This window comes from Perca fluviatilis, chromosome 14, assembly GCF_010015445.1.
Source record: "Perca fluviatilis chromosome 14, GENO_Pfluv_1.0, whole genome shotgun sequence".
Taxonomy (NCBI): Eukaryota; Metazoa; Chordata; class Actinopteri; order Perciformes; family Percidae; genus Perca; species Perca fluviatilis.
Window position 1 is genome coordinate 15,130,538 of NC_053125.1, and position 23,571 is coordinate 15,154,108.

A 23,571-nucleotide genomic window follows, 5' to 3' on the forward strand; every position below is an offset into this window, starting at 1 on the left:
CTAGACGTGGCCCCGGCTGCACTACACTGCTGAAATAATTAGCCCCTGGTTGATGTGGACTCCTCATGGGACTCCACCGTGACATGTTCAAATGAGTATTGGCAGCATGCGACACCAGCTGCGGGACTCCTACAGGGAGCTGCTGTAGTGTGCAGCGCCCTGCCCACTGAGCACGACACAAAGCCTTTAAACTCTCAAGAGCAGAGGCCTTCAGCTTGTTTTACAGCCACAAGAAGTTAAAGGAGACAACTGTAAAATGTAACATCTGAACTTTTTTTATGCCAGGTGTGTTAGGCAGTGACCTGCTACCGGCTCTCCACCACACACATCCTTCCACACCCAAATCCATGAGGCTGTGGCACAGATGGGAGCACCACTCATGGGGCTCAGACATGAGGAGGGAGAGGGAAGGGGGGGGGGGTGCACCAGGCATTATCTGGGCCCATGCTGCAGTATAAATGCAAGTTGCAACCACACCTGTGTTAATGTCAATAAACCAGGCTCTGTTTGGAATTCCCACTGCACCCGCGGCACCAATTTGGCAGCCCCTAGTGGGAGAGCACAGGACTGGCAACCACCGAATCCAAGATGAGGTTTACCACACCCAGAGTTATCATTTTAGGCATCATTTTTGCTAAATGCACTTTTTAAATGATACATCCACTTACAGTCACAGTCACCAATGTCAGCCATTTGTAGTGACTATTTGTAGACTATAAACTTGATTTTAGCACAACAGACATGATAGTACATATATATTTTAGTTGTATTATTAATAAACGCTATTTGATTTGGATTTTTTTGTATCACCTGATGAAACAAAGCCTTCAGAGCTGACAGCACAGAGGGTGAACAAACAGTTGCTCAATGGTCCCTCCTTGTGGTAAAAAAAATATAGGAAATATAAAACCAACACCTAGCAGAATACTTGAATGCAATCTTTATTAGAATTTTTATTGCAATGTGTTTTTATCTTTATTGGTACAATTATATGAGTATCATTGATTAACATAAAATTGGCACCGAATATTTACATTTTCCGGTCCAAAATATATCCTAAATAGTCTTAACATTGATCTAAAAGCAAAAGTGCAAAACCAGAAATGGTCACGTGTTGAAGAATGATGACATTTCTCATATGCAGGAAGAAATGTACAGTGTGTGATGGTCATTTTCAGTGCCAGAGGTATTCTACTAGACACAGAGGAACAACACTGAAGTAAAAAAGTAAAAGACAAGTGCAAGTTGAGAGAATTGAGTCAGTGTGTGCAGATGCTTTGGTACAATCCCTCTCCAGCTCCATCTTAGTTTCTCACAGGGGTGCTGTTTCCTTTGACCGTCTTCTTCAGGTGGTGATAGTTGGGCAGAATCTTCATGAGGAAGTCGAGCTGCAGAGTCTGAGGCTGCAAGATAAAAAAATAAAATAAAAAAAATATATCACCGGTTACACAAATCTGCGCACAAGCCAACGGAACTTTGTGACTCGCAGACATAAACAGGCAGGCATCGACGGAGACTGACCTGTGGCTTTTCACTCTGCACACGGCGGATGCAGTTTGAACCGTACACAACTGTGTTCTCTGGCACGACCTCACACGTGTTGACCTGGCAGCTTGCGCCGATGATGCATCCACAGGTCAGGATCACGTTCCTCCCAAGATCAGCTGGGATTTGTTATTGGCAGAAAGATGCACTTTAGAAAAATACACTAAAGGGATATGGGAGTTAGGATTGGGCAATATGATTCTATTCACTGTGAGACATTAGGCTATACATTTATCAATTTTGCCATACTGTGGTCTCTATCATATAGACCTATATTAATATCTCTTGGTCATTTAGACCATTGTGTGCAGTGTTACAAATCAATGAGCAGAACTGCTTTGTGGCACTATTGTCATTTTTGCATCAATGTGATGACGTACCTTAATTGTGTTAACCATTCCTGGGTATTTTATCAATTAACGGTTTGATCGTCCAGAAAGTCTTCTACTATATAATGATATATATTGATAATACTGTGATTTAAAATTATACCATAATAGAAGATTTTATCCAGGTTGCACACTCCTAATAGGAATACAGTGAGTGATTACAATACTTACCTTTAGACTCAATCACATTGTTGTCTCCAATTTTTAAGGCTTGAGAGACTGTAGCAGAATCATTAAGGATTTGAACCTATGAATTTAAAACATTGAATAGTCACTGTAAACTATAGCCTGATAAACACCCACTGTGATGTTTATATGAGGATTATTACATTTAAGAATTGTGACCAAGATATATACTGAGTAGGACATTTAAAATTGCTGAAATAGACTTGCTAGTGCTCTCTGGTGGACAAACTATATTTGCAACACTGTTTCTAAATGACCACAAACACATTGTTTGTGTTTCTGTAGATAGGCTATTTCTTGTTCTTGGCTAACAGACATATCTGCAATAATATCTGCTAATATTTGCCAATTTGTCAGACTGGCTCTACTGCAATCAGATGCCCATATTGTTAGTTGCATTGCAAAGGATACCACATCCAACTTCAAACACATTATTGCTCCCAATTGTCATGGTTTTTGGCTCCACTCCCTCTGTGTCTGGCATGATATTCTCTGGATAACTACAGACAAAACACACAGATAAGATAAGGTTAAACAGTGATGACAAAAAAGGAAAATTATGTTGTAATAAACAATGTAGCCTGCCTACCTGTTAATAATAAGTGCCTGCTCCTCTATCAGATTACCCTCTCCAATGATAATAGGCCCTGCCTCTGCTATGATCCGTGCTTTGGGGTGGACAACTGTTCTAGCACCTGTAAAAAAAAAAAAGAAGAAGAAAGAATCCAAAGTGCTGTCTTATTAGAGAATACAGCTGCTGGATAAGCAATGAGAAAAATGGCGCTTATAGGGACGTTAAAAGCAAATTCTCACCAATGGTCACATCTCCTCTTATTTCGCTTTCAACACACACAACTGCTCCAGCTGCAATTTTAGCACTGCGAGAACACAGAGATAATATGAACATATTTTATATGCAAAGCAGCACAGGCAGAATAAACAGTTAGATAGCTGATCATGCAAATCTGTCAGTCTGCGTTTCAATGCAAATGCAATTCGCGACCTAGGCTATATAAGGGTGTCGCCATCGGTGATTTTGCAAGATTATTATGAAATGAAACGACATTTTTATTTCCTAAAAGCTAAAGTTAACTCATAATATAAAAAGGTTAACGCCGTTTAAATGTATGTATCTACCTCTTCTGTGCCATGATTTGCTTTGCGTCAGACATCCTTGCGACGATGAATAAAATGTATCGATAGTTGATTAGAACGAGTTCCGAGTTGGAGCTCAGGTTTGATTACTTTTGTCTGAGAAACTAGCTGCCATCTACTGTTTGTACTGTTTTTAAGGATACTGCAACGGACATTTGTTAATATGTTGAAAAGAAAACTATAACTATGAATTTTCATAAACTATGAACATGATCAAAATAACTTTCTGCAGAAAGGTATTTTGATCATGTTCAGAATATGAATGGAACATTTTTCCAGTCATATTCTTTTTGCACTAGAATAGATTTACTTGCCACACATTAACCCGATTATCGAAATAAAAAAAAATAAAAGGCCTTATAAAGCCTAATATACTATAACATCAGTTCATGTTTTTGATATAGTACATCTTTCTTCAACAAATATGCACACTTGCCTAATGTATATAGTATGTTCTCCTGTGTTGTAGTGTTGTAGTAGTTTAGTATATTTATAGTGTATTTTAGTATATATACTAAAATAAAGGCTATATCCTTTATATCGTGTATTCTATAGATATTCTATAGGTAGGGCCTATATGTCTTATATTTATCGAGTAACCTATGGTAAGATTTTTTCTTGTATTCTGTATTCTGTATTGAGCTATTTTAGTTTATTTTCTATTGATATTGCAGTGTCACCATGTCTCCTGCAGAGTGCATCAAATACAAAAGGATGGGAATAGATTGCGCTGTATGATGAACAGTTACATTTATTGTATGTGCTTTGGGAGGGAAATCATACCGCGTTAATATCCGCCTCTACATACTCTTTTGGTGGTAGCTTAACTTTAAAATAAGTTTATTTTCGTGATGGTCAAATGAACCCGTAGGCTATATGGCTTTAACACGCCTAGTGAATAAGAGTCTGTTAGAGAAAGTTTTTCTTCTGATGTGATATTAAGAGTGACCTCTAATGCAACTGATTATAGCCGCTGATTCTGGCTAATTCTGTTTTAAATAGTTCATTTAACCAATGCATTCCCTCCTACTGTAAATGGGATTTGAATTGTGTCAAGTCAAGCAGAGTTCAATATAATAAAACAGGAAATTGAACAACACCCTGTTTTCATAATAAAATATATACTTTGCTACGTATGACAACAACAAAACACCCATTTGCATACCATTTATGGTTATAATGTGGTCTTTTCAAGTTGACATTTGTATTTGTATTTATATTTATTATAAGGATCCCCATTAGCTGATGCCTAGACGACCAGCTAGTCTTCCTGGGGTCCAAAACAACATTTAATCAGACAATATTAAAACATTTCATAACATATACTGATAAGAAAAAAAAAATGTAAACAAAGAAAATATATACAACAATATCTGCTTACAAAACTAGATAACAAGAAGAAAAATTACAATTAAAATACAATGAAAACAATAACAAACAGAAAGTTATATATTACAATATATTACATGGCTAACATTAAGGTAGATCACATTAAAATAGACGAAAATCAAAAAAATGTCACCACACAATCAGAAACGTCATGATAAGTAATTTAAATGAAGATAAGATTTGACTTTCTTTTTAAAATATACCTTTCCTGTAATAAAACGAATGTTACTTGGAATTTTATTCCACATAGAACTTGCTCTATAAATGAAAGTTATTTTTTCAAGTTATTAGATTTTGGCAAAGGTAAAGTCATCTGCCCCTTACTGGCTCCTCTTGTTAAATAGTTATGGATATCTGAACTGTAAGTTTAGGGCACATTTAGGGCATAGTCTTGTATTAAACATATGTATTCATTGTGTTTAACTGAATGTGAAAAAGGTATTTTCCCAGTGGTGTAAAATTACCAAGTACATTTACTCAATTGCTGGACTTAAGTACAGTTCTACAGTATTTGTATGCACTTAACTTGAGTATTTTTCATTATTTACTTATTATTAGTATAAAGTAGCATACTTCTACTCCACTACACTTCAATAGAAGATATTGTTACTTGCCTTCCTTTATCTGACAGCTGTTGTAGTTACTTTTCACATTAAGGTTTTATAGTACAGGCTATGCAAAAGTAATGATCAGTTTATAAATTATGACACATCATTACAGATTAAACTACCCTTTATAAAAAAAAAAGTCCTACAGGACTCCTTCATGTCTGAAACATATTGCTGAGGTACTTTTTTAGTAAAATAATTTTTTTTAGCTGATTGGGAACAACATTAAAATGCCTTTTACATATGAATCTATCAATAATAAATAAGTAAGTAAGTAAGTATTATCTTAATATAACACTGACGGCTACATTTTGTTACTGATAGGCTGTACTTTGTTTTACATTTTTATATTATTTTTATTTGCATTTTAATATATTATATAACATAGTAATACTGGGGTTACAGAGAACACGAAAAAAATAAATAAAAAGATAATAATCAAAGAGGGTGTGGGTGTACAAAACAATAACATCCAGAAAAAATAATATGCCAGAGATCAGAGATGCATGTGTATTTCATGATTTTTATTTTTGAAATTATTTACCGGAAGTATCATCCTCATCCCGTCTGACTTGACAGTGGTTGGGTTTTGAAGGAGAGGGAATCGTCTCATCGGCTCCTTGAACGAAAAGTGATCCGCAGACGGAAGCACCTGAACCTGCGTGTCTTAATTAGACTGTAGCTTGTTTGAACACTAATTATATAATACAGCTTAAAATATATTGAAAGTACTGTTAATATGTAGATAAAACAACTATGACTTGTTTAACCCGCTGGATAACTGTCATTTTTTTCCGAATGGGAGAGAGGAAGCGCAGCTAGCTCGCGCACCGGGGCTACATTTCGTGTACTTAGCTTGTTTCAACTTTGTGGAAAATATGTAACTGTGACAAATGAGACTGTAACATGGAGCAGTCGGCTACTCTCGACATAGAGACGCTGAAGGTAAGCTAACAATGGTGGGAAAAGTGCATGTTAACTGAAAACAGTTTATCGGTGGAATAACGGGGAATAGTTTGACACGGACATCACATTATGCAGCAGGGAAGTGAGTTTTATTAACCTTGCTTTACAGGACAGGGGGCTACTTGATGTAACTCTTCATGCATTATTTATCTAGATGCTGTCTTGTTTTATTCAGCAGTCCAAACTCAAGTTTCTCACTAATCCTCTCTGCAACAGGTGCTTCAATTGTTCCATTCAAAATCCCAGCTAATGAAAGATGAATGTAAACTGTCTGCAGTAGTGTTGCAGTGGTTGCATCTCTCTCCAGGGAGCGACATGATGATTAATGACCACTCACCTGCCTGGAGTTCTTTACATAGGCTACCGTATCTCCCTCTTGCACTATACCTCATGTTACAGTCTCCTCTTTAAGAATCACAGTAATGTGACAGCCTATGAATATTCTGCCTGCATGGTTTCTCATTATCATTCCAGTCTAGCAGGGGAGGCAGTAACCTCTGGGTACAGTATGGGCATGTTGTCTCCGTGCTGCAGTGCAAAAAGCAGCTCGGTGTCAGAAACTCACACAAGCAGAGCTACTGTTTGGATGTGCACTCAATTTCATCCATTGACACACACACACACACACACACACACACACACACACACACACACACACACACAACACACACACACACAGACACAGCTCTGGGTTTAGTGGTTAAGTCACGCTTATCAGTCAAGAAATCACTCCTGCTCACACTGGCTCTGAGCTGATCCAGCACTTCCCACTTAGTGACTTAGTGACTGTCTGCAAGTTTGTCTTTCAGCTAATTTGTCATGTTTCTGCTTTTTTTATTTATTTTATTTATTTTTTTTATTGGAAGGGGATTTAAGGATCCACTACCTTCTCTAATTAAAACAGATGCTTTGTTTAGAATGCTTTGTGGCGTTACTTTTGTTGATAATGCGCCGTTTAGTCTAGCACTTCCCTCCCTCTGCGCTCCACTGATGAATGCAAATGTTGCCTATAGGGTGCTGTCCAAAATGGCCCCCGTTGCGCTCTCCAAGGATTTTCTAGGGATTAGCAAGTAAAGCTAGTTTGTGCTGTGGAGAAGTGTCCATTAACATCAGCAGTTTGTCGTCTTCTCCCCATGCCAGAGCCATCATCCACACTTGAGTAAGGAACGGACAGAGCTGCAAACATTTACAGACTTAACAAAACCAGCATCACAAGGTCAGAGGTGACAACAATGTTTGTTGAACACTTTTGTGTTGCCAAGTAGAAATATTTTTCATGAAATTGTTATCAAAAGCAGAGCTGCGTATAACGGCAAAAGGAAATCCTCTCTGAAGACACCTCTTCAAACAGTCTGTGATGTTCAGTCTTGCTGGCTGTGTGCTCTGATTGAACAGTTGCGACCTTTCCTTGTGCCGGACCTATAGGAGATCTTTGATCCATGCCGCTCTTATACTTACAGTAGGGTTACTTTTTGTTGCTTTTAGCTGAAGCAAGTGTTCTACCATCCATAAAGGGCAAGAACACTGCAGAAAATTAAGCCATTGATGAGCTCCACTGCTATTGTAACACCACCAGAGATGATGGAGCCACAAAAATTGGATTTCACATCCAAGTGGAGCGACTTATGACAGCAGCACCCTCACTCGCATGCTTGCTTGTCTCTCTTAAATGTGAAATGGTTACATCAATGCATTGAGTTGCACATTTGAGAAGTATAATTGGTTTTCTCAGTTGCAGCTGTGTATTCAGGCTTCTCTGTCTCTTTGATTGGGCTTTCTGTCAAACTAAAAAGCCCACAGAACTGAAATGAATAGGTGCTTTGATACTGTATGACAGACTTGCAGCATGATTGTGTCCATCCCTTTTCCCTGTTGCTGCCTCAGCGACTGTGCAGTGATCGTGCGCAGGGTGGATGAATACAAGCTTTACTGTCATTAGGGTATCTCAAATGTTTTCCTACTTCCAGCTGAGGCAGCCCTGTGGGACTCCTGTGGCATTGCTGAGTGAGAGAGTGCTAGCCGATCCGCTGATTAACACTATCAAGCATTAATAACGTCTCATTTTCTTTCATTACGGGATTCTCAGCTGCATTTTGCTGCCTCTGCAGCATGTCCCTGTTTGATCAAAACAGCATGGAGAATATCACCCTAGACGCTAATTGGTGAAGATGAGGCGTGCTGGCAGTGGGTAGGGGACTGCTGGGTAATTGCTGGCTTTGCCTGGATCCAGCTGTAACGTCTGTAGTCAAAGCTCTGAGGACTACCCTTCTCCCCCCACCCCCCCCCCCCCCCAAAAAAAAAAAAAAAAAAAAAACACAAAACCACCAAACACCCCCACCAACTACAACCAAAAACCCACACCCACAACACAAAAAAAAAAAAAAAAAAAAAAAAAAAAATAAAAAAACAAAAAAACAACAACTCACCCAACCCCACCCCTACCCACCCTACCACCACAAAAAAAAACAAGATTTATAGCTTATTGTACCTCAGAGAAGCAAGTTACTGCGTCGGTGTTCAGGTTCTATTAGTAGAAACTACATGTAATCAGGTCTGGAGGTGGTAAACCGTCCGAGTAGATTATAGATCCATCTGTTTGTGATGCAGGCACTCAGACAATAAATGTTGGACTGGAAAATAATTCTCATCTTGGTTGTCTGCGTGGAGAGAAAAGTGGTCTTTTAGATTTTTTTTTGTGATGGGAAGTTTGAGCACTGAATTATTCTTTGTCCCTTCTAACTGTGCACACTTTCCTATGATTGTTGTCAACCGTATCATTTACATTATTTAAGCTTAGTTTCAGCCACTAGTGTGCAAAACACTATAACTTTACATCACAAGTGTTGGAAGAAGATAACAGTACTTTAACATATACATTAACATATTTTAAGGAGCAGAACGCCTTTTGCTTTCGAACAGCTTCATTCCTTCTTTGAAAGTCCTAAACATACAGTATGTTACAAGATATAAGACCGTGTTTTAATAAGAAAATCAACTTACTAAATACACAATATTAGTCATTAGGCAGGAGTAAACACTGCTTTTAATTGTGTCCAAGGCTTCTTTTGGCTCAAGAAAGGCAGGGTAAGAAACAGTGGAAATCTAATTCACTGTTTGGTGTGTGTGTAAGTATTAAATTGTGTTGTGACCAACCCTGAGGTTGAGAACCACTCAGCTGGACAAATTAATATCACAATAACTTACATGTTTTAAATACACTAGTGCAACGTATTTCCTTCCTCGTGTTGGCTTATTTCTGCATTTGTTTGTCCAAATTAGTAAGAGTCTGACCAGATAAGTTGGTTGAAAGTCTGGTTTGAGATGTCATTGGTTGTTTTAACTATCATCAGTCTAATTATATGGGATTCTGACAGTTTATTAAAAATTGTTATTTCAGTAAATGAAGGTCGGTAAGATATATTAAACAGACCCAGACAGTTGCATCTTAGTTGTTTTTTTTTCTTCTTTCTATTACTGGGACTGTTTCTGTAGTTGCCACAGTAAAAGGGCAAAAATTATTAATCCTACAGTTTTGGAGTGGTCATACCCACTATGTGCATGCACATTTTTCAGTCACTCTGTTGACTAACAATATGCTTTTGCATTTACAGTGTTAATTGTCAGACCTGTTAAAGCTGACATGAACTGATAAATGGGATTCAACATAGTGTGACATGCCTGCACAGCGAGCTTTGTAATTAATACTTTGTTTCTAAAAAGTCCAAATTGGTTGTCACACCCGCTGCAGTTGGACATCTCGATCAGTCCAGTCCAAGCGTTTTTGTGAAAGTCAGCTGTGACCGGCGTGCTGAAATGACGGTCACTATGCACTCCTCCATTTGCTCTGTGAATAACCGAGCTTTAGGAGGCATGCCTCGACCAGGGTAATGTATGCATTAAAACTCCTGCAAAGAAATCACAGGATCCACTAGTGTTGGGAACAGTGGGTTGCCATAGAAATTACAAGTGCTGAAGTTTCCCCTAGCAACAGCGGATTGAAAATAGACTGAATCTGTCCACCAGGGTCATGACTATAGGCTAAAAGATGTTTTTTAAACCGTTTTTTCTCTGTGTTATTTTAAGTGGTGTTCTGAGTGTCTGAGCCTCCAGTTAAGTGTAGGGATGTCTTGAATAGGGGTGTGAATCTTCACTGGTGTCACGATTTAATTCAATTACAATTATCCTATCAACGATTCCTATCGATTCAATATCACGATGCATCACCTCCTCATTATTACTATATATTACTACACATGGTTTTCAAAGATTATTTTTTGGGCTTTTCCGCCTTTAATGGATAGGACAGCTAGGTGAGAAAGGGGGGAGAGAGTGGGAAGACATGCAGGAAATCGTCACAGGTCGGACTCGAACCCTGGACCTCTGAGTCGAGGCATAAGCCTCTCAATATATGTGTGCCTGCTCTAACCACTGACCCAACCCGGCCACCTACACATGGTTTTCATCAAGAAATTCAAGCAGTCAGATATATTTGAACTCCCATTTTTTATTGTATCTGCTCTTGAAAAAGACACTTCCTGAATGTAGCAGAGTCTGAACACCGCAGACAGCAGACAAAAGCTCCGCAGCGATCTAGTTTTGAATATGATTTGTAGTAACTCAGTGTATGGTTTTACTGAATGTGCATGGTAATGTTGTGGTTGTTAAAATGCCTTCTGTGACACTGCATTGAGTTTATATTCAGCCTTTGTGTAAGCACCTATCATAATGCTCTCGTCCCTCAGCTGTATCGCTGGTTAAATTGGAATCATTGACATTTCTAGGTCAGCGACGTGGGTCACTTGTATTTGCTGCAAAGTCGTAACATCCATTTGTGAGACATCTGCCACTGCTGTCAGAAGTGAACTAAACTGTTCTTCCAAATAAAAACGGTCCCTTAAAGATGTTAAGTTGTGAGCCACTGGGACGGCTGTGGAAGAAGACTCTTATTAGATGCCATGTTTCAAGTGCATTACCCTGTGTTATTATTCTTCTGGTTTAGAGATTGTCCAATCAATCAATGCCCCTCCATTGAACTGTGTCAATTATGGGAAATATTTGGAAATATAGGCTTCAGTACACACACACACACACACACACACACACACACACACACACACACACACACACACACACACTATATAAAGGACTTTGTTACATTTTAAATGACTGCAATTTCTTATAAGAAGGCCAGTAAACTGCTTGACCAAAACTTGTTATATGTTGCAAATGTGGAATTTTGATTGTCAAGCTTTGAGTTGTCAGTGATTGTTGTAATTGTTTCCATTCTCAATTAATCTGCTAGTTATTTTCTTGAAAACATTAATAACCGTTTGTATCAAATGTCAGAAAATCATAAGAAACAATTTCCCAGAATCCAAGACAAGTATTCAAATAGCTTGTCCAACCAACAATGCAAAACCCAAAGATATTCAGTTTTCCCATATGGCAGCAAATCATCACATTGGACAGGCTGGCGCTAGAGAGTATTTGACTATTCTGCCTGTGAAATGAAAAGACAAACAAGCATTCAATTGTCAAAACAGATTAATAGACTTATCGTTTCAGCTCTAGAGGGATCTATGTAAAGTACAGCTGCATGTATTAGTTGTGTAATCAATGTTAATCAATCAACAGAAAATTAATTGGCATCTATTATAATTGACTGATCGTTTGAGTAAATTGTCAAGCAAACAGTGGCTGGTTCAAGCTTCTCAAATGTGAGATGCGCTGCTTTTCTTGGTCCTAACATTATAATTCATTAAATTGTTTTAAGTTTTGGACTGTTGGCTGGACTAAGCAAAACATTTGATGTGACTTTGTGTTTTAGGATTTTGTGGTGGCATTCCTCTGACCATTTAATGCATAAATCAAGAATATAATCAGCAGAAAAATCAATAATGGGGAAAAAAAAAATTGTGAGTTGCAGCCACAAGGTAAAGGCTTCTGCCTTTGACGAATGTCTGAAAATGTAGGTGTTCCTATGAATTCCTGAACATGCCTGAAGGACGTATACCTGTGTCTGGTACCAGCTGTTTTACCAGCCAATACACCACATGCTGCCTGATGCTCACACTGTTACACTGTTTTACAAAACCCAATGTCTGGCCTCCCCATTGTAAGATATATTAAAACAGACGCTTTCTGTAGCATTGCTCTTTCTGTAAGCTGCAGCTACTCTGTCTGAACTGATAAGGTAAAGAGGAGCACAGGATACAGTTTCTGCTAATATTTTAAACTGAATCAAGTAATTTAGTTTCTCTTTGAAAAGTCTTTATCTTGCTGAGCTAAATTGTCTTTGCTTGCTCTGCCACAGAAAACATACAATCTAATGATACCTGCCATCAGTGTCCTTTGCTAATGACATGCTGAGTGTAAATTTAGCATGTGGGGCATGGATTCTGACTTGAGTTATGCATACTTTCCACTTCTGGGGTCCCACTGGGGAAAACTGTGCACAGGTGTGTCATTGATAGATGTGTGTTTCATGCAATTAAAGCAATTTATACTGGCATGATAAATAGTTGCTCCTTGGAAGTATGAGGAACTTTTAAAAAAATAAATAAAACCTTCTGCTGCCACTGCTGGGCATTTTATCTTGATTTTTACCAGGAGGCGCTTTGCTCTATTCATTATCCATGGGCAGGCAGCCCCAGTATGAATTCATCCCAACAACAGCTGAACAGCCTCACACACTGTGATGAGGAGTTTCACACTGTCAGCCCGCGGTCACAGTTGGCTAGAGAACAGCTACTGCGCGTGCTCGGCTGGACGAAGGCACTTGACAGACAGCATCCTCTCTGATCTCAGATCAGAGCTCGCATGTAGCAGCTTCTCATTGGCTGGCAGGCACTTAGTTACTCAACCAGAGTGGGGAGCATATCTCTGGCACCACATTGACCCTATTTTCTCATAATCCACCTCCTGTTGCATTTCTACTGAGTTGAAAGAAACAAACCGCCTGTAATTTGTTCATAATGTGAAATTTGATGAAGACTGAGCTTTAGAGATGTCCTTTACTTAAAGGTACTCTAAGCGATGTCACACGTTTTTTAGGCTAACATTTTTTTGTCACATACAGCAAACATCTCCTCACTATCCGCGAGCTGCCGGTCCCCTAAACACACTGTAAAAAAAACGCGGTCTCTGCAGACAGCCTAAAGTGGTCCAACCTGGACCATGCAAACATACACAAACCGTGTTCCAGTGTTCAGCCAATAACGGACAAGAAGGATTTTTTTTGGGAGGGGGGGGGGCGGGATAGTGCGCTGAAGCACAGAAGGGAGGGAACGGGATGAGGAGGAGGGAGGAGCGAGTTAGTCTTCGTTTTGTTTGAAAATACTTTGAACGTCAACAAGAAGTAACCTCACCCAACATTGTTCAGAGCACCTTTATTGACTGACTGCCTGTGGCAACCGTCTCCATCCGTTTCACATCTTTTGCTGGACATAGCTCCATAAAGCCTGCTCAGTGCCCGTGGCATGTGAAATGTATTCCGGTGAAAGGTTGATGGGTAGTAATATTATAAAGATCTCAGCGAGAGGGGAGCGGTAAACCGGTCAGCTGCAGGAAGCTGTCACTCACGGTGCTTTCGTTGTGAACACGCAGGGATCCAGTTTGACAAAATGTCAGCAAGTAATTAGCATGGAAAACAAAGCTGTGACAGGTTATTAAATCCATACAATTTTCATTGTAAAGTGCAGAAATGTCAAGGGCCTTGCTTTTCAGGACTGTAACTTACATTAAGCGCTGTAATTAGTTGATTAGCATCTAGACTTGGCTGCATATTTCTGTTTATTGACATAACAGAGAAGTCTAAACCTTTTCCACTTCTGGGCCAGTTATTCCCACAACTAATCGCTAACTTGTAATCGATGAATCTTGACTGATGATTCCCCTTTCCTGCCAAATAAAAACGCACCACCATTTGTTATTTTCTTCAGATTGGGCTCTCTGATTTGCAATCTCTTAATAAAATAAAGTCACCCCAATGACCTTGTCTTTTAGGCACAGAGCTTGATAAATTAACCTCCTACTGGTTCAATTTCTAGAAGTGTGTAGGGCCGGTGTACCCAGGTATGTCGTTGCAAAAGTTGCAAACAATAAAAAATAGTAATTTTCCCAAAATAAATCCGCAACCCTTATCAAGATTTATAATAAATCAGTTCCTAGTGTATTACAGATCGAAATATCCCTTTCTCACTCCATTTAACTAAGCATGGATGTTTCATGCTGTAGTAATACCCCAGCTTTCATTTATGTCACACGCCATTTAAAAAAAAAAATGTTAAGACTACCCAGCCTTGCCTTAGCCCAGCGTAATTTTAGCAGTGTTTGCAAGGTAATAACCACTGACGATATGTGATTTGCTTCTAAGTGAATATATTCTTGACAGCCAGCTAACCTAAACGTTTGTGTGTGCGTTTGTTTTCCAGATTACCCAGGAGCAGTTTATGCTCGCATCCCAGTCTGTGCATCTCCAGCGACCAGGCTGTGATGCCGTGTACCCAGTGGGTCTGTACGGCTGGAGAAAAAGATGCCTCTACTTCTTTCTGCTCCTGGTACTGGTCACCATGATAGTTAACCTGGCCCTCACTGTCTGGATCATAAAGGTCATGCATTTCTCAGTGGTGAGTACAGCACAGCATTGTTCAAAATAAAGCTCAGTCTGTTAGTTACAAACATAACAATATGCAACATGTTCATGAGGGATTAGCTTTACAGTAGCTGCTGTTTATTATGAATTGATGTGACACTACAGTTGTTCAAGCTGTACCCAGTTTATGAACTTTACACTTATGTTCTTGACAACTAGGGGCCTATTTTAACAATCTAAGCGCACTGCGCAGGTGTGTTTAGGGCATGTCCAAATCCACTTTTGCTAGTTTGACGGCGGAAAAAAGGGTCCGTGCGCCGGGCGCATGGTTTAAAAGGGTTGTACTTAGTGTCTTCATTAATTCATAGGTGAGTTTTGGGCGTAACATGCAATAAACCAATCAGAGTATCATCTCCCATTCCCTTTAAAAGCCAGGCACGTTTGTACCTTGGCGCATTGCTATTGTGTGTGTGTGTGTGTGTGTGTGTGTGTGTGTGTGTGTGTGTAATAAGCATAGTGTGCGCGCTGTGCAAAGCCTAGGCGCATTTTACTAATGCACTGTTAAAATAAGTGTTGTGTTATAGACTTGCAAGAAAAAGGCTTATAGCAAGACTTCACTTGCATACCATTTATTAGAATATAACCAAAAGACTTGCAATTTGGAGATATGTTTTAAGGTCAGAAAAATAAACGGTAATTACATTGCACAGCAAGACTTAATATCAAATGAAATGTTACCAAAAATAGTGATATATTGTGTTCTCAGAAAATATAACGTGGATTTCAAATACAAACACAATGATAAAAAAATGGCAAAATTACAGAAAATGTACAGCATTTAGTATAATACTGGCCATGTTAAAATAATGACAATGTCAATATACTACTGGTTGGTTTACTGTCTTAAAGGTTAAGGAAAGGTTTGTCAACTAACATTAATTTGACTGCGTGGAGATCAAGTATAGGGTTTTCCTCTCTCTCTCAGTTTCTTTCTTTATTTTGACCTTAATACAAAGCATGAGTGTAATTATTTATTCATGCAGGCCCATTTGAAATGTGTTACAGGCCTCATCTCTCATGTTGTGTGCTTTGTGTCATTTGGATTTGATAGAGAATTAGAAAAGACTTGGCAGCAGGACCGGCCACACCAAACAGGCATATATTGCTCCTGTGACATTTCCAGGGACACTGCAAACAATTGAGCATTTTTTCAACAAACCCGCGATGGCAGCATCCCTCCTCTGTGACAGATGCGTCCCCTGACTATGCCATCACTCCTCTACTTCTTCGCCTCCCATCAATCTGTGTCATGAGTAAAAGACCTTATCAGTGCTGTTGGTGTCGCTCCAGAAAATGTACTTCGCTGCTCCCGATCTCTCAGAACTCAAGCAGCTTATTAAGAAAACACGTGCCAAACTGCACCGCAGCGTATTGGTATTATAGTCAGATTTAAGTGGCTACTGTACGTCCTGGCATGAGAGCATTTTTTTCCTAGTTTTAAAGTTGTCACTGTTGTTACCCTGTCCAGAAAAAAGCTGCCAGACAACACCAAAAGTTACCATCTCACCATTTCTGGCAAGGCGGGTACATGATCACCTATCTGAAACATCACACATAAAACCCGATGACAGCTACTGTGTTAACAGTAAAAAAAGTTCTTCTCAAAACCTATGAGAACAAGTTCCCTGAACTTTCATCTTATAAGTGCATGTTATGCTTATGCAGAAGATGGTAGATAGGTAAATTGCTGCACCACACCATATAGTTTAAATCGTAATTATGAGTAGCTGAGTGGGAAAAACGTTCACGTTGATATCTGCTTGGTGAAAGGAATTTTTTATTGGTTTTGATTTTTAATGGTTTCACTTGGTAACGAACTGCTACAAATGCGTAACACAACAAACTATTTATCCGGTGTGATTACAAGGTTAGCACTTGGGCTAACCACTTTGGCATAATGCATGAACCCTCAAGGGTAGTTTTTATTGTTCTTCCTCATTCTGCCGACATTGCTATCTGCAGTTTAAGTCTCCAAGTCCCAGTAGTCTCCAGGGTTATCTTCTCAGACTTTAGAAAGCTCCTTCGGAGCCACAAAAGACATTACTGCACACAACTGTCTTACAGGCTAAGCAGTATTCCACAGAACTAATAAACTGAACTTTTATGTTTTAAAAGCCGCTTTAAATCAGTCTGTTTAATTTTTTTTGGCTAAGAAATCTAAGATGGATACAGATCATGATACAAATCCAAAATTTGTTTATGTCCTCCAAAGTGAATGGAAATGTGTTCCTATGGCTTTGAGATAACAAAGTAACATTGACCACATTAATAAACATGAAATACTAGTTAATGTGCTTAAATGCAGACTCTACTGCTAATTCTTAAATCCACTGCTAATTCTTGAATCCAACACATCCCATCGATTATGAAAAGCGCTATATAAATTCAATTTATTATTATTATTATTATTATTATTATTATTATTTCCTGTTTTTGTGAAAGAATAAAATTTCACAAGCACACAACAAGACTCATTCATTCTTGACTTCTTCACTTCGTCTGAGTAATCGAGCACATTTGGGTTGTTAAGTTTTGTCTTTTCTGCTCCATCTTTGACACTTCATTCTCTGCACTGGCTCAAAATGTAGCTTACATCTCGACTGTGACAAGGCAGATCCACGTCATTCACAAAAACAACTTCTGTCTGATTGTTAAGACCAACAGAGTGACCTTGAGTGAGTCTTTGGCTCTACATTTTTCTATTCAAATCTCCCAAAGCAAAATCATTCAGTTGTATTTTTTTCACCTCAGATAAATTGCCTTCATCTGTTCATTTCTTTCGCTGATGCTGAAGAGCTCGTCCAGGCCTTCAGCACGACATGACCGGACTGTTGTAACGCCCCCGTTTGTCCTGCCTCCCATCTACTCGTCTGACTGACTTCAGCTTGTACTGAACTCGCCACACCCACCACATCACCTCCACTTCAGCACAGGAGTGACTTTAATGTCTGTCTGCTGACATACAGTACAAATAACTCCACACTCCCCACCCACCACCTGCGCTCCTCTGACTCTTTCCTCCTGTCTGTCCCCAATCCTGGCTCTCAACCATGTATGATGGAGCTCTCCTCGCTGTCTATAATTCACTATCTCCATCCAAAGTGCTGCTAGCACTATGGACTCTTTCAACACATCCCTCTCAGGGCCCATCTGTTCACTCACATCCTCACAAAGCTGCTGTCAAACTTCACTTTGCTCATTGTGGTGTGGCAAGGCATAACCTTGTCTAGTTTTTACTGAACTGTCTACAACCAAATCAGGTCCTGAATAATATAAATGTGAGGTGAAAAATGTGCAGTGAAGTTGCAGAATCAGGCTTCATTGTATACAGTTTTTGCAATTTAATATTTTGTAAATGGGATGCATTTCTTGTTGGAACAGGACAAAAGGGAGCCAATAGGCTGTTACGTATTGAGAGAAAAGCAGACTAAAACAGCACAAGCTGAAAGGCGGGATTGGTAAAAAGTTAGGATGGCAGTGTTTCCCTACGGGCCAGGCCAAAATAATAAAAAATAACGCCAAATATCCATTGTCTTTCACCTATATTCATTTTGCAGCGTCGTGCCGTCGTGCGCTAGCATCAGGAGAGTCTAGTGTCTGTTATCTTAAAGTGATGGTTCGGAGTAATTTCACCCTAGGGTCCTTTGCACCATGACCTCGAGCCAAACACTCACCCAGAAGCTTTTTTCAGCTGGGTCGAACATTGGGACAGTTAGCGTAGAGTAGCGTTATCAGCTGAATAGCTTAGCGCAGGGGCTAATGGATCCGAAGTGTCTCTTAACATTACCCCACTAATAATGCCCGAAATGATACCAAACGTCTACAGAAGTACAAATAGGTTATGCACTCATAAAACGATGGATTGTAAAGTTTGTAAGTACACCAGAAGTTTATGAACACTTGCCTGCTGCGTTTGCTCTCTGCTGCTGCTGCTGTTACTACCGGCGGTAAGAGGTGCTTAGGGCCGTCTACAAATTACAACATCGAAAGAGATGCAACAGAAATATTTTTAATAATTTAATGATTAAATAAGGTAATGTCTCCAAACTTACCTCAATTATAACTTGTCTCCTGCTAGTTATTCTACAGTACTTACTTTTAAAAATAAGTTAAATTAAAAATATTTTTGTTGCATCTCTTTTGGTGTTGTAATTTGTAGACGCGTCCCTAAGCGTCGTCTTAGAGCAGCAACAACAACAGCAGAGAGCAGAAGCCAGCGGCAAGTGTTCATAAACTTCTGGTGTACTTACAAACTTTACAATCCATCGTTTATGAATGCATAACCTATTTGTACTACTGTAGAAGAAGTTGGTATAATTTCGGGCATAGTATTGGGGGGTAATGTATAAGAGACACTTCCCGTACGCCCCTGCACTAAGCTATTCAGCTGATAACGCTTACAATAGGCAAATAGCTTCTAATATTCAACCAAGGGAAAAAAAAGGGGGGGGGGGGGCAGGAAAAGTAAAAAAAAAAAAGGGGAAAAAAAGTACTCCAACTATCACTTTAACTGCAAAAGTTTTGTTGAAACGTCGGTTACAAACAGGCTTGATATTTAACGACACACTAACGTGCTGACAGATTCAGTGTTTTTGTGTTTTTTAGCTGAGCCAGAGAATATTCGGTTAAAATAGATCTGTGATGCTGTTTTGCCATCATTGTTTTCCCTGAAGTAAGCTTGGAGTAGTTTGGATCAACGGAAGTACATTGCCAGGATAAGCCTGACAAGCCAGCATTGGTCCTTCACAACAAGAACAACCTCCAGCTAACATGCTGAAAATGGCTAGTTTTGATGGAAATTTGAATCGTGCAACAAGGCAGGTCTGCTTGGTTCTCACGGTGAATGATTTACAAAGACTATGTTTACGGCATTTACTGTTGGACTGGACGTTTTGGGAGCGATTGATGGAATTTGCTATGGACGAAGTACACATGGCAATACACTGGTAGAGCAAATTACATTTAACCATGTGTTCAGCTAATTTAAATAGCTTGTGTGAACAGTTAACTACTTTCAATATTGTATGTGTCATTTTCTTTTGCGGGGTGCAAATGTTCCACCAAAACAAGTTCCTTCCCTTGACTATTTTACAGAGAGATTAATAATAAACTGTATACCTTCCACCTTTATACCTTCTTCCACCATGTGGAAGAGACTAAAGGCACCAGATTTTCCTAACTAAACATTAGATATAGATTATAGATACAGATTATAGATGTGCTGCGGTGCGGCGCTCTGAAGCAGCAGAACCTGCAGCTGTGAGCCGGAGTTCTTAAACAGAATGTAACTCAAAACTATCCAACGCACGGGACAAAGCCTAATAAAAAATAACCAGTAGGCTAACTCACATACAACTTCTGCACCAGTCTACTGATTTTTGTTGAGAAAGATAAGCATGTTGACATGATCTGGGGTCAGATGCGACTGCTACCTGGTGACCGTCAGTCCAGCCGCCAAAAACAGCCGCGTTGCCGGGATACACAGGTACCGCCGCGCTAACTTGGCCAGCCCGGGGAACCTTATTCCGTTCTTCGTAGTGAGTTTCTACCAGTCTGGTGATGGTATGTCGTGACAAAATGTGATATGCTGGTTCCATTATCCATGTCAATGAACTTGCAGGTCCCTTGGGTAATTTTCTCTGCTCGTTGTGCATCGCAGCTCCTCCATGCTAACGCCGAGTTTATGCAAGGTTGAGAGTGAGAGCAGGATTGTTAATCGATAACAAATTAACGTCATCGACAAAATTCTTAATAATCAGTTATCGATCATCGAGAAATCATGCCCATCCCTAGTCAGGAGTACATAGAATATCACGAAAACATGTTAATGTCATCATGTTTACTAAAAGCTTTGATTACTAAGGGTTTGGCTCCACGACATTATACAATAACTTTATATGAAGGAGAATCCATGAAACTCAAATAAACTCAAATCGAATGACTAGCCTACACATACAAACAACTTTAACGTTGTTTCCCTTTCAAAACAAAATAGTTGTAAGCTAGATAGTTGTATAAACACTACCTTGGCCACAGGTAAGTTAGGTTGTTGTAAAAAAGTTGGCGACTGAACGTAGCTCCGCTGTTTGAATAATGTTAGTAGGTTGGCGGACGTATTTCAGCGAGGCAAGACATCTTAAATCCAGAGTTTTAATCATTGCTCTGAACCTGTCTTTCTCAACGGTCTGTAGCGGACTGTAGGTGGATTGCGTTCATAATGTTGCTCAGCTGCATGCTTGAAGTGACATGTCTTTAACGTTAGCACAGTAACTTTAGCACGGTAACGGTAGAGCGACGGGCAACAACAGTGGCTAAATTATGTCCGATTTGTTTTAGAAACAAAAAACTTCGGAACAACAGACGGCTCCTCTCTTGAGCATACATGTTCTTGTGTATCTCCGGTCTTTCTTCATCCTCTAGTTAACTTTCTTCTCTAGTTGTGGGTTATTAATTGTGAGTTATTAAAAGTTACTACCATGAGTGAGAAGGGTACGCAGTTAATAGGGGTCCCGGTGCTGCGACGGAGGAAAAAAAACAAAAAACTAATCTGATCTGTTAATTTTTCCGATCCAGCTATTTTTTTCCAATATCGGGGCGATATCCAATCCTAATATTGGATCTGTGCACCCCTAATCCCAACTAACCATTTTTTCATACCATGCTGCTGTGTTTTACAAATGTGGATTTATTTTTCCTGCTGTCCAGGCATCCATTGCCTTCTATTATTCTTTGCAATATGAAAATAAAGTAGCAGACTCCTACAACTTGCTTGAGTTGTGGAATTCATCGCAGTGAACATGAAGCCAGCATTAATCTTTTGCGAAATTTACTTTGTAATTATTTGAGGTAATTCACTGCAGACTTTTAAAATCAATACACACTTTAACTGCAATTAACAGGCTGCAAGAAATCCTTAATAAAAAAAATCAACACAGACTTAATGCTCACGGTTATGGATACACAACTTTCACAGCCAGCTAACAAATTTTCACATGCACAGAAATTAATGCAAACCAATAGCCTATAGCAAATATGCGTAAATCAGAAAATCTAAAACTACAGCCTGCATTCAGAAATGTGTTGTTAAGGAACTAAAACCTATCTTTTAAGGCTGGCTTCTGTGGGGTAATTTAGTCAGGTTTTTGATGCATAATGTTCAGGATGTACCAATCCAACTTTTCAACTCAAGGTATTTGCTAATATCAAGTACTGTTCTGATATCCTTGCTCTCTTTTCCAAAAATTAAAATCTCACTGGGATCATGAGGCCCGGGGGTTGATGTAGTAGCACAAAATGTAGTCTGCAGCCTGCTGTGACTGAATTACTGCAACTGATTGTGAAAATACTGATTTGTATAATGACATTGATGAGAAAGCTGTATTTACCATGGATTGATCATGTCTGGCTGATACCCGATCAGCTTTATAAGGTTAGCATCGGCCCTGATATCTACCTGGTAGATCAAATCAGTGCATTTCTACATTTAGTGCTTTCTTTGTATGCTTACTGCTTTTAGAGTGCTTTCACTCGGAAAAACATACTTAAGAAATACAACTAAAACTACAACCACCAGCACTAATAATGATAATCATTAAAAGGACTTGAAATTTGGTGTTTGCATTAAGATGTTTATTTGTTTTAATGGATGAAATAAACTTATATAAATAAATATATATAATAATGTAAACATCAGTGCTATGCCAACTAATGTAAATATGCATGAGCATAAATCTGATTCTCATGAATCTTCTCAACATTCACATCCACAGCTGCCACATTAGCCTGGTTCTCCTCAGTCAGCCTCCCACTGCATGCAGCCTGTCACCCTGACACCACCGAGCGTCTCTGGCATTGTCACCTCGATGTCATGTCCTACTTCTTACCTGTCACTCAACGCTGCTGCCTTTCCACTTGCCCGTCTGGCACACAGCCGCGCCTGCTCTTCCTAATGCAGTTCCGTGACAGCGGGATTCAATATTTCATGCATTTGAGGAGCTATAATCGTTTAAATCAAATCAGGAAAATCGGCACTGCTCATTACTACATCACTGACGATCATGATCATGTTTCAGGATGGAATGGGAAACCTTCAGCTGAAGCAAGACGGGATTCGTCTGGACGGAATATCTGAGTTTCTTCTGCCTCTCTATGTGAATGAGATCCAGTCCAGAAGGGTAAGTTGCTCCCTTAGCTCTTCTCAACAACTTCAACTTCATCAATACTACTTTGTAGCACTGATAAACTAGGAATAACTACCATCGACTGAAAGGCATGTGAAAATCTCTTGCATGGAAAGATCTCTCCAAAGCTGCAGACGAGCTGGTATTGATCTCACAATGTTGAAGAAGTTATGATCAATTTAATCATTAGCAACAAAGGCCAGCTTCCTTCTGAGTTCTGACTTGATGATACTTTAATGTTACCTTCTATTTGTGCCTGGATAAGAGAGATTACACTCTTTCTCTATTTGTCCTGTGCTCCTCTCCTCATTTCCTGTCACCCTCCAACAGTGCACTATCGGGCCTCCCATCAGCAGGAGATGGGTAATAGGCTGCCTCTCAGCTCCTCTCAGGCCACATACAACCCTACAGGAGATTACAAACTATTACAGAGAGACCAGAGTCCCCCTGGATTTCCAATCAAGCCCACGCGATAAATTCCCCTCTTCCACTTTCTCCTT

At 39.4% G+C, this 23,571-nt stretch overlaps 2 protein-coding genes across 3 annotated transcripts in view; one reads left to right on the forward strand and one right to left on the reverse strand.

Annotated features, from left to right (window-relative positions):
- Positions 1-923: 923 nt before the first annotated feature.
- Positions 924-3,349, reverse strand: LOC120572259 (dynactin subunit 6-like). Its single transcript, XM_039821495.1, has 7 exons — positions 3,258-3,349; positions 2,934-2,998; positions 2,710-2,815; positions 2,532-2,620; positions 2,106-2,153; positions 1,522-1,664; positions 924-1,403 (listed from the first exon to the last, which is right to left on the reverse strand). Exons 1-7 carry the CDS (start codon positions 3,290-3,292, stop codon positions 1,305-1,307), a joined length of 585 nt encoding a protein of 194 aa, XP_039677429.1. The 5' UTR covers positions 3,293-3,349; the 3' UTR covers positions 924-1,304.
- Positions 3,350-5,846: 2,497 nt separating this feature from the next.
- The window catches only part of LOC120572733 (zeta-sarcoglycan-like), a 48,403-nt gene continuing 30,678 nt past the window's right edge, over positions 5,847-23,571 (forward strand). Inside the window, exons 1-3 of one of the 2 annotated variants that reach the window (XM_039822124.1) lie at positions 5,847-6,217; positions 14,671-14,865; positions 22,964-23,065. In XM_039822124.1, the coding sequence (XP_039678058.1) occupies positions 6,179-6,217; positions 14,671-14,865; positions 22,964-23,065 (336 nt within the window). In that variant the 5' untranslated portion in view covers positions 5,847-6,178. The remainder of the gene's footprint in view (positions 6,218-14,670; positions 14,866-22,963; positions 23,066-23,571) is intronic. The other variant, XM_039822125.1, reaches the window with a different exon arrangement.